The sequence below is a fragment of the Labrus bergylta genome, chromosome 20 (assembly GCF_963930695.1).
Source record: "Labrus bergylta chromosome 20, fLabBer1.1, whole genome shotgun sequence".
Lineage (NCBI taxonomy): Eukaryota > Metazoa > Chordata > Actinopteri > Labriformes > Labridae > Labrus > Labrus bergylta.
Genome location: NC_089214.1, coordinates 12,380,526 through 12,392,676, shown reverse-complemented (window position 1 = coordinate 12,392,676; position 12,151 = coordinate 12,380,526). Strand labels below are relative to the sequence as shown.

At 40.5% G+C, this 12,151-nt stretch overlaps 1 protein-coding gene across 1 annotated transcript in view; it reads right to left on the bottom strand.

Annotated features, from left to right (window-relative positions):
- The window catches only part of dok6 (docking protein 6), a 48,004-nt gene extending 36,144 nt beyond the window's left edge, over positions 1-11,860 (bottom strand). The window contains exon 1 of the mRNA XM_020645348.3: positions 11,534-11,860. Coding sequence (XP_020501004.1) covers positions 11,534-11,599 — 66 coding nt within the window. The 5' untranslated portion in view covers positions 11,600-11,860. The remainder of the gene's footprint in view (positions 1-11,533) is intronic.
- Positions 11,861-12,151: the final 291 nt, after the last annotated feature.

Here is a 12,151-nt window from a genome sequence, read left to right as displayed (position 1 = left end):
CTTTAGTCAGCAATCTGCTCCGCACACACGCACACACGCACACACGCACACACGCACACACACCAGACAACCATAGAGCAATTTCCATTTAATCCACGTACTAGGCTGAAGCGTTCACAGACAATAACGCGCCGACAAAGACAGATTTGACTATGGCAGAATACCCTCGCAGACGAGCGTACCAAGACCACCATGGACAGAAAGCAACAAAACAGAGCATGTGTTATTTCCTTTTTTAAAACCAGAATGAGATGTCCACTATTATGTTTCCTCCAGTCAAGCTGTTTTTAAAACCAAGCTAAATCCATAGAGGAAGAGAAATATGGTCCTCAGTTTATGTTGTGAATGTAGGAAAACTGTAATTTCTCTTGTCATGTTGGAGCTAGTGCTTGCAGCTTACAGCTAAATTAGCATCTTGGCCAACAGGTGAGGGGGCCGTTACATGGAAACTGAATTCAGCGCTTCAGACGTGGCCGTCTCTCCTCTGTGGGAAGAGAATATAAAGTAAGGAGGATGAAAGGAGCTCTGGCCCACACACCCATGATGCAACTCCAGCAATTGACTAGCTTAATTACCATTAGCTGACCACCTGATTATCATTTCAATAAAGACTGTGAAATCCAATGAGGCATAGGCCCACTGTGCAAATAAAGGCAGGATATTATGAAACCAAAGAGTGTTTTCCAGGACACTTTGTGTGAGTGTTTGTAATTTGAATTTCATCAGAAGCCCTAAAAGCAGTAATCCTCATGCATTGGTGCAGTCATCCACCCTGCCACCCCACCCCACCTCCCCCAGAGGATTAATTCTAAAAGAGGTACTTGCTCACTGATGTTCGGGGCCTGCTTCTCTGATACGGTTAGCTGTGAAAGCGGCAGGGTTCTGTGTCTGCGACAACTATTCCCTTAAAAACCTGAAAAAGCAGAGATTTGTGCGCGCCGCAAGTAACTCGACTCAACCACACTCGGTTGTGGATCAAAGGGGAACGCGTGGGGAATAAACACGTGGGAAATGTGGCACTTCTATGTCAAAAGAAGGGTTAGCGATGGAGTTGGTCGTGTTGTTTTAGACTCATTTCCTCCCAAAGGAACGTGCTCGCTTGGAGTAAGTAGACCGCGATTTAGTGTCAATGTGTGTCTCAGCATGAAATCATAAAAGAATGCAATTATCACTTTGGCCAACAGACATTTCAATGCAGTGCGAGCAGCAACTACAGAGCATAAGAGGGCAGTGAGAGGGAGAGGGTGGGGTAACAGCATTCAACATTGACCCCAATGTGTGTACCCAACTACAAACGTCCTTTTGTCAAACTAGAGAGTCCTAATCTTCTGGCAAATTTTCAAAGGTTCATGGCCGTTCAAAAGTTTCCCATATTACATCCTCTTTCTTCTTTTTTTATATTTCACTCAAACTTTATCCAATTGCTGCATGTTTCGATTGTTTTACGACTCTTAAGGGCCATTATTTTCCCATTATGACCTTTAAATGATCCGCTCAAAGTGCCACTGCCAAGGCCACCATTGTGTGCTCCATTTCCCTTGGCAGACCTTATCCAAAATTCATTCAGCGCACACTCATTCTTGGGGAAATATTAAAAGCTGTTTAATAGAAAGGGGATCACATTGTCTCGGCCTACACTTGAGGTCGTTTCGGCTCATTAAGCAGAGTGTGAATTTAGAAAGTCAGCAGCTTTGTTTTGCTTTGCAACGTGAGCGAGTAGGCTGTGGTGTTTCATGTCGGGGCTGGGCAGGTACCAAAACTGTCACCTCGGAACTCCCTGAGAAGTAACCTGTCACCTCCTTACTATTAAAAGAACTCCCCTGAGACAAAAAGGAGGGAGTGGAGAGGAGTGTACGAGGCATCTCCAAACAAACAGAAACAAACAGGGCAGACTGCTGGCATGAATTGGCTGCTATTTCCCCCCTGACAAGGTCAAGGTGTTCTTTTTACAACACGTTAATAATACAGAGCCTCACAATTAGTGCCACATGAAACAGCGTTGTTTAGTCGACAGCTTGGCCTAATTTGCATTCTTCGACAAGGCGTTTTGCTGGCATTTAAAGCAGACCAGGTGAATTATTTAATTCTTTTTTTAAGCATACGACTATAATGATGTTTACCTATGCAGCCCAATGAGTAAATTAAGCACACAGACACAGAGACAAGCCCTTAGCACAAACGCATACATACACACAGCTGAGGCTATCTTTGGCTGCACACTGTACTGAATGTGCCTGGCAAGCAGGCTGATGAAAGGTAACAGCATGGGAAGAACTCATTATAGACCGTGGTTCAAATATAAAAAGGGTGGTGGGACTTTTATTTTGCTAAGAATAACTGCATCCTACCCCCCTTCTTTAACAGTGATCACAAATCTGATTATCAGGAACAACAACTTGATTATTTCTTGTTTTTATAAAAACACACATGCATTCAAACAAATACGTTTAAACACAATGTCGACATACAGCGCGCGCACACACGCGTGGACACACAAACTGAGGTTGAGCTAAGCTGCAGAGGAGAGCCCCGAGGGCCGGTGTTGTTGATTAATGAGGGGAGGAGAGGCGAGGAGAGGAGGATGATGCAGAAGTGTTAATGGAGCTATGATAGATTCCTCCAGGCCTGGTGTTTTATAGGTGAGACTTGGTGTTTCTGCACAATGGACCACACTTCCACAGAGGACTGTGAAGATCAAGCCCTGGGTGGTGAAATATGAGGATCAGATGGACTTGAATGTGAAGCATGCTAAATTCCCCATTTAAAACCACACAGATAATGTTACAATGGGAAATCATTTAAGTGGACCTTATTGCAATAGTGTTTTTTTGTTGAAAAATTACTAATAAAACTTAAACAGATACAAATTGTCTTGTAGAACGACTAACAACAGACTTCCTGCTCTGACTGACTCTGTGTCAACATTGAAAGGAACATCTAAATTGTTCTTCAGTGTCAGAGGTCTGATGCAAAAAAAATAAAGTCACAATGAGAGCCCTAAAAGTGCAACAAAATAGTGAAATTCAGAACTAAAACTCAGTAAAAGTATTTATATAGCTGCCTGAAATTATATGTTTTGTTCTCTTTCATAACAAAAGGACTTAACGACAAACAAATATTAAAATGATTTTCCTTCACTTTTGCTTACTTCTGGTTTAAAATCAAGTGCAGTCTGTTCTGAGGGTTCAGGGTCTGCAGGGATTGGAAAGATTAAACAGCCATGATGTGTGTCCTCCTCTACTGAGCTGTGACTTCTGCTCCAATGGGATTAGAGAACTTCACTTTTCAAATCAGCTCATCGGGAAACATGGGGAACACAAAGCTATAGACAGTGTCAGCTTGGTGTAACATGTGTTTGTGGACGGATTTCAAACAGAGAGACAGAATAAGACAAGGGACAAAGAGAAAACGTTTGTGGGATTTAAGGTAGAGCCCTGTTTGGTAGATTCACAGCATGACAATGAGTGAGTGCAACAAAAAAAAAGAGAGAGAGTGTTAATGCAACAGGGCATTAGAAGCCACCATATGTTCATGGCACATTACTTCATCAATTGGGTTTCTTCACATTACTTATAACAAAATCTGTCCCTTTTCACAACAGAAAGCTTTTTTGGTAATTAGTAACAAGGGGAATCAATGATGTGAAATGTTCAAGTGGGGTCTGGGCAGAGATTTATTTTTGAAAGCGACTATATAATAGAGGCACATTTTTCAGCATGAGGAACGACTGTTGGACTGCTGTTCCCATATCCTACTAGAGCTGCAATTCATCAGGCACAATGCGAGCTGGTAATTCGTCTCCAGGTCTGTGTCTGATGGTGGAAGCTGATAAAAAAAACAACAAAGGAAATGGCCATGCAATGTATAGCCCGGGATATCCCTCAAATAATGCACCGTGGGGTGGGTCCAAAAAAATCAATCAAAAGGAGAGCTGAAGGTAGGCTACATGAAGCCACAAGGCACAAATAATATCATACACAGAACTTGGCATACTGAAGTCCTCTGTCTCTAGAGTTGTTGTTTGGCCGTTTAAAAAAGATAGGGTGGTCTCTAGGTGAGAGAATGTAAAGATTTTCATTCATGATTTCTTTGCAGAACTCTATTCCAATTCTCTCTCTCCATGTTTTCAGTAGGTCTCAATTCCTACATAGCTGACTGTGTCTTTTCGCTCCACTGATAAGTACAGATCCTGTGGTGAAAAAATCTCCCGACAACCACCATTCTGGACGGCACGTCATTGTTAATAGCGAGTGCATGGAAGTGGTAAGATCCTATCTTAAACGGCTGTGCCATCTCGGACAATAGACCCATTGTTCTCTTCTTGTTTGCCTCTGCTTTGGTGCACCAACAGGAGGGGGGGGGGGGGGGGAACGTACCCACACACCATTACAATACATGCTGCCTCATGTAACAGCGACCGGACACAAGTACACTTGTGGGTCAAAAAAAGCTGAGTGAGACAAAGGAGAGAAAAACAGTTAAATAGCTATTGTTTTATGTAGACAGAAATGGGGAGGGCAGCAACACCGGGTCCAGAGAAGTACTTTAGGAGAAATAACTCTTGATTTGTATCTTATTTGTAAAGGGGAGAAAATGCTTTATATTCACAATTCATGTTTTTTATCTGTGTCCACAGTGAACTGCAAGCTTAGCATCAGACTCCACACGGAGTTCTTTTTTATGATCGCTTTCCACAGATGAAAAGTTTCGAGAGAGTTCATGTTGAGGCACTCTTACTTTACTTTAAAAAAAACTATTGGCTCTTGTTTCATTGATGGATTATATTGAGAAGTCTTAGAGATGTCTATTTTGGTACTTAAAACTGCAAGTATACAAGCCTCAAAGATGAAACACAATTGATGTAAAATAATTGCGTTTACATTTATAATTTCAGTTATAGTTCACAATCTTAGGGTTCTAAGATATATTTTTTTCTAAATAGATGTTTACATGTCCATTACCAAAAACAAAAGAACAGAAGGATTCTCTCTAGCACTGTGAATTACAGTAAATACTTTATAACAATAGTGATTGGTTGCCAATCACTATTGATACAGTAAAACACCTCTTCTACTTCTCGCTTGCTTCATTTCGGTGAGGAACCGAATGATAATTCAAAGGCGATTGCAAAGGTGGTTACATGTCACCAATTTTAGTTACATTAAACAGAAAATAAGAACATGAAACAAACTTTGTTTGCAGCTTAGACCACACAATGTTTGTCGTGTATGAAAAAAGAAAATGTATTTGGCTTTAAAAAAAAAAGGTGCAGATATTCTGTCGATAGTTCCAGCTCGGAGTAAAATTGCTCTTCATCTGTAATGTTTACATACTTAATTTCTTCCCCAACAGAGCCCAGATGGGAGGATAAATGAATTGCATATTTATCTCATGAGTAAACAACCCTAATTAGTTACTAACCCGAGTCTCTATGGCTGGTGGGAGTATTACATAATGTAATTCGTAATTCAAACAGTGATTAAAATGGATCCGTTTTCCTTATTGTCAGCTTTATTTTTGGGATGGGTCACTGTAAAGTCGACTTTAGTGCACTGATTGAACCTTCTTTCACAAAATAAACTTTCCCACAAGATCATAACTATGAATCCAATAACACTGGGCTACAGGATGCTATTTGTTGTTCAGTCCTTAAATGACAGAGGGTTATTTACCCTTTAACAAACTGTAAGCATACAACAATTTTCAAATGGTTCTGGTAAAAAAGTAATTTCAAAACCTCAAATCCCTTCTGCAAACATTAGAGCAGAGTAACCCATCTTTTTTGCAAATGATAGCCTTGTGTTCAGATGATGAATAGCCTTACTTAAACTCTGCAGACTCGATTATTGGTTTACTGATTATTTGTTTACATCCGAACTTTGGGCTGATTGTGTTTTCACTCCTACTTATTCTGGACCAGACGTAATGCATTTTTAATGTGTTTTCTGCTTTGACATTTGTGGTTTGACCACAGTGCTCTGTACTTAGATTGCAATAGGGTAAAAATGTAGTCCCTTTAAATGTGAATCCTGCTGTTATGAATGTACTTCCAGTCTCTAATACCAGTCTCTTATGTCTTTGCTTTAATATCCAATAGTAAGTTTGTTGGTTTTAATGTTATTTGGGCCTGAATTCAATAAGATCAAGCAAAAGTTAGACGAATGGTGCAGCCTAGTACACTGGAATGTATGTTATTCTCAGATGCCTGAGATTTACTTGAGACCAAATCATGAACAAAAAGAGAGTAAACATTACATTGTCTACACTGGATATATGTGGACAGAAATATCCCTCCAAGAGTGCTATTGATCTGATTGGCCAGATGATATATGCGCTTCATCCAATTGGGGGGAAATGCTTACATGCTAAGTGTTAATTCATGACAACCGCATATCAAATGTTTTTTTCTTATTAGAGAAATACATGCACTAGTCTTTTACAAAGTGTTGACTGTTTTTATCATAACTCCAAATTGCTGTTTTTTGTGAAGGCGTGATGTCAAACTAGGTCATGTTGAGGGTTTTTTTTTAGGTAATATATGTGGTGGGAAGTAATAGTTTATCTGAGTGTGAAGTGTATGTTTGAAGTTCTCTTAGAATATAACATATTTTCCTCTGAGCTGACATCTGATCCACAGCTCTTTTGAAGTGTCAAAACATGTTTGTGAATGGAGTGGCTGAATGGCAGACAGACTCACCTCCAGCAAACTTAAATGGAACGTTTTTTGTTCAAGCTTGAAAATAAAGGCTGGACAGACAGGAGGGTGGAAATATTCAACAGCTGACCTTTTCTACTTTTACACAGCGATCCTTAACCCGGGAAACATGTAACAGCATGGAGACTGACGCAGAAATTACCCAAAGGTCATGTTATTCATCCCCAATGGCATCGGCCATTTTTTCTCTGAAAGGGATTGAAAGAATTTGAGGTTATCACTATTTCTGCTCAGCCAGGGACACTTTGGTTTTTGGCTCTTGTATGTGTTTAGTTTGTCTCCATGTAGTGAAAAAAAATACTGTATGATACAAAGCCACAGGATTAAAATTAATTGAGAATTCGCACACTGTTCTCTGGCAGCAGATTGTTTACTTGTATGTCGCTCGCATATGGGTGCCAATTCTTCGATGTTGAACCAAGCAAATGTGCGTGAATGTGTGTGTGTGTGTGTGTGTGTGTGTGTGTGTGTGTGTGTGAGTGTCTTTGCAGTGTATCAGGGGTTTTGGCCTGTTGGGGGTTTTGGAGGGTGCAGTGCAGGCTGGTGAATAGGATGCTTTTGTGCTCAGTCTCTCAGCTGTCTGCAAACGGGTGAAGGAGAGAAAGGTGAGAGAGAAAGGGGGCATGAGGTGAGGGAGATAAAGCCAGATAAAGGGGTGAAGAAAGGAAGGGGTAGAGATCGAATGAGAGAGAGAGAGAGAGAGAGAGAGAGAGAGACACTGTGAAGAGAGGGGAGTACAGGTGAGAAGCGGTGGAGAAGAGAGCTGGTGGAGAGGTGAGGAAGAGGAGGGGAATGTGAGACGCTACTTGTGCATTCAAGAACACTGCACCGTTGTCTTTCCAGCAAACAAAGAGACAAAGAAGTTAGCGAGTGTTAATCGTTGCTATTCATGTCAGTGGAAAAAGGAAAACAAATGTCCCAGAATTTTTTTCTTTTAAAGAGAATGTGCCCCGCTTGGCAATTTTGATCACTCTGCAGAACACAGGAGTGACCTCATGGCCTCAACCTTCACACATGACGGGGTTTGGAAATGAGCCAATCATTCTAACGGATGCTGATGAGTTCAGTGGAGGCTGTTGCTGTTTCCACTGTATTACATATCACATAAAGAGAACCATCGGACTGTACTACTTTATAATGAAAAAATAATGTAGAATGCATTCTTTTAAAGGCTGAGCATTACAATAGAGAGCAGGCTGGGAGCATTAGAAGGTCAACTGTGATGCAAAGTCTTGATGTGTGATATTTGAGAGACCTTTAAAGCACTAAAAAAAGAAACATAGAAAAAAAAAAAAATCACATGAGGAGGAAAACACCCAGGACCTTTTGAGGGGAAAACTCAAGCAGGGAGGGTATAGTATCTCAGTAGGGCAGGGTGTCGGACACAAGTATCTTTTTGGTACCAAATAAAATATATCTGCAACACTGAAAATCAAAAAACAGACAAACTATTAGAAACCAGCAAAAACTACAAAAAAAAAAAAAAAAAGATCAAAAATGATCTCAGATAAAGTAGCTACCCAAGCAAAAATCCCAAACATTGTCAAGACTACAAGAGACTTGGGTTAAGATTGGGCCGTTAGGAAATTGGACATTAAAACTTTAGTATTCACAATTATAAGATATTTTGTAAAGCAAAAAATTAACAAATCATCTTCAATCAGCGGATTCATCCGTTATAGCAATTTAATTGTTTGTTGCAGCTGCACTGTCATTACATGTTTTGGGCAAATTAGTGATCTTGTTTACCCTCTTGTTTGTGGCGCTGATGATGATTTTGCCAATTTTCTCGAGTTTTTGATTCGGGCAACTTTCTCCTTGGGTTTCTTGTGTTCATGCACACAACAATGTCAGTCAATAAATACATACAAGCTAATGAATGTAGTTAAAAAAGTTCTCAGAATGCTGTCAGTCATTCCAATGTAAAGCAAGTGATCAAATTAAAGTGTAAACTATTGCTTTTGTTTGTTGTTGTTTTAGTTCAGCACAGCACAAGTGTCATATCTGCCAACATAAGTGTTGTGTTTTACCAACGTGCACATCTGTGTCAGAGCTTCCCGAACTCATCAGGTGTTTGTCCAAATACACACAAAGTGTTTGGAAACTTGCTCCATTATGTCAAAACTCATAATCATGATTATTTTTGATTGATACTGATATCATGATTATTAAACACGATTACATGATGATTTGACATTTGAACATCTGGATCACATGAATTGATCCAAAAAAAAAAAGTATACTTTCACATTCTAAACACTGTGAAACAATAGGAATAAACCTAAATGAATAAGTGAAAGAAAATAAAGATATCAAAATGATAATATATTAAAAATAAATAAAATATTTGTGAGGTACTGGTGGTGTTATCTTGTGGCCAAAATAAAATATAATATTCTGTGCATGCGGCACAGTCATCATTTAATCTTGATTATATATTTTTTTGGTATCTTGGAAATCCAACCTTGTAATTGAAACTTGATTAATTGCCCGGCCCTATAAATAGGTTTGAATAGTAAAACTGGGGTACTTATTGAAAGAAAACAGGGACAGGATGGACTACATGAAGGAGGTCTCCAGAATCTTTCACTCTCAGATTCATTTGAAGCATTTCAGTGCACATCAGACTTTTTGTCTAGATAATGACACTAGACCTCCCTCTTCACAGCCTTAAATACGATCGAGCTGTTGAGTCACCAAAACTCTACAGAAAAAGTAAAAGAATATGAATAATAAGGATGTTTGCGCTCATGCTGCAAAATAACACTTTTGGGATTTTAACATCCAAACAGATGTGTATCTCAGTCTGTTGCACGCTCTCTTAAAACACAACACAGAATCTTCCATATGCAGTTAGGCACTAATGAGATATTTTTTCCAGCATACATAAAAATTTTTGAGATGCAGTGCGTCATTGCCTGTTGATTCAGACATAGCTAAACCTACTCCTCCATTAGATTCTTGTTCTTCTCTAACTGAGTCAGAATGATAATGGCTCTAACTAACCTTAGCGTGGACGGATGAAAACTTTCTATCCTCCCACTCGGGGGTCCTCTGAGGCCATCGCAGCGTGGCGATCACTGATGAAATAGCAGCGAGTGGCAGAGGGCTGAGGGAGTGGGCGATCGGGACACAAACTGTTTCCCTCAAACAAGCAGCAACATGAGCTGGCAGAGACATGGCATCCATACCACCACACAGCCAATACAGCATGTGTCCTCACACACACACACACACACACACACACACACACACACACACACACACACACAAACACACACACACACACAGAGTCTGGCTAATTGCATATGCAAGAAGTAAATAAAGTGTTCCAACTGCATGTAAGAGAGCTCATTTGCATATTAACAACAACAAATGTCTCGTGTTTTCACTTGTCATATCAGGCTTGCTTGTGTTGTGCAAGTCCTTCAGAGGTATGAAGGATTGTCTAGTACTCAACAACAAACCCTCAAAGTGTAATCAAAGATAGCCACAATAGAAAGCAAACAAGAGGAGAAGAGTGTTGATGAAGCCAGGTGATGATGTGAGGAGGCAGACATCATTAGCCCCCATCATCACACTTCATCAGAAGGAGAGGGAGTGTGCCCGCTAATGAGCTGGAAGTATGAACAAAAGCAGATGGCTTTATGAGTCAGACAATAAGGCACTCATAATTGAATGTATTCCATGCGTTTCCATTTAAACACTCGAGGAGCCATTTTTCTTCTCGCTGTATCTCAATGGAAAATCCATTATCAAAGGCATTGAAGAGCTGCCATCGCAGCGAATCAGCTGGATTTCAATGAGACGTTTCAGAGCTTGGAATAACTCATCATGCCTGAAAGAGAGATAAAGTATAGTCCCGACAACAGCCTGAGGACTATTTGTATAGGGCAGAGCTGCTATGATTAATCGCTGAATCAATTGCCGATTGAAAAGGAAAATTGATTGGCAGCTATTTTTTTAATAATCGATTAATTGTTTCAGTTCATTTTTGATGCAAAAATATCAAATCAGTGGTTCAAGCTTCTCAAATTGTCAACTTTCATGTGTCAATAAAGAGATCTGAGGTTTTGGACTATTGGTTTTGGCAAAAACAGCAATTTTTAAGGCTTCATTTGGGGATTTGATACCTTTTTTCACTTTTTATCACATTTATTGGACAGAAGATTTAGCTTACTGATTTACTGTAAAAAATTATGGGCATTTATGATTATTACAGAATGTGCAACCAGGGTTAGACTTAGACGGTATTCAGTATTTAATTATGTTGTCAATTCCTAGATAGCCTATTGTGTTATTCTGTAAGACAGAGACTAATTAAGAGAGTGTTTTATTTTTTACAGATTACTTTAGTTAAATGTGAGATATTTAGCGCAGTGGTATAACATGTATATCTCCTCAGGCTTAGTTTACCTTGTTTTTCCATACAGTTCTGTTTCAGAAAACTAGATTTAACGCTCAACTTTCTCAATGAAAATAAAGTTGCATCACAGAAACTGAAAACAAAAGGGGGGCAGGATGTGATTTACACTCTACATAAACATGACAGCAGCTGTCAATCATCCCACACTTTGACAACATCTTTTTGCACAATGCACAGAGAGAAACTTGGCCGCTGCTCCTGCTGCTCTAATCTGTTTTTCCTCTTGAAAAGCTCACAGCGGGACGGCTGTCTAACGGAGCAATTAAAGCCTCTTTCTTAATCCTGACGCCCCCGAAACAACTGGAACCACTCTTCCTTCTCCTCCTCCGCCTCCTCCTTTCCCTCCTCCTCAGCGTTATAGCCTACAGCAAGTGCAACACTGGGCTACTCACCCCCAGTTTCTTACTCCGTATCCTCACGTATCCCTGTTTCACTATGTCGTTGAAGTTGGAAGCCATGGTGACGGGAAGCGGGTAGCTCCCAGCCCGAGGGGTAAAATTCAACAAAGTAACCTCTTCTTTCCGGCGCGGAAATATTTCACTCGGTAGTCGGTCGGTGTGACATCCAGCGGCAGGAGAGCGAGCCGTGGGCAACCTGCTCCTGTGTCAGCGCTCAGGCTGCCCGGCTTTAGCGGCGCGGTCCATCCGGGAGAGGAGGGAGATACCATTCGTCAGCTGATTCATTGAGCACGAGAGGAGCGAGCAGAGCAGAGGCGCGCTTCCTGGACCACACCATCCCTGAAACAGGGAGGGGGCTGGGGGAGTAACAGCCGGAGGATGGGAGGGGGTATCTTCAAATTAAGGTGGGGGGGGGGGGCTGAATTCTAATATCAAGCCAACTCTTCTCATGAAAATGCTTTCACATGAAGCTTTTTCTCCATTTGACATTTTTTTTTCTTATGAATGAGCTCAGTCATAACATTGTGGTCACACCTTTTGAATGCTTCAGATAGGCCGCTTTAATAACACACTTAAAAGCTTACAGTTTTTAACCTGGCTGTAAAATCTTGA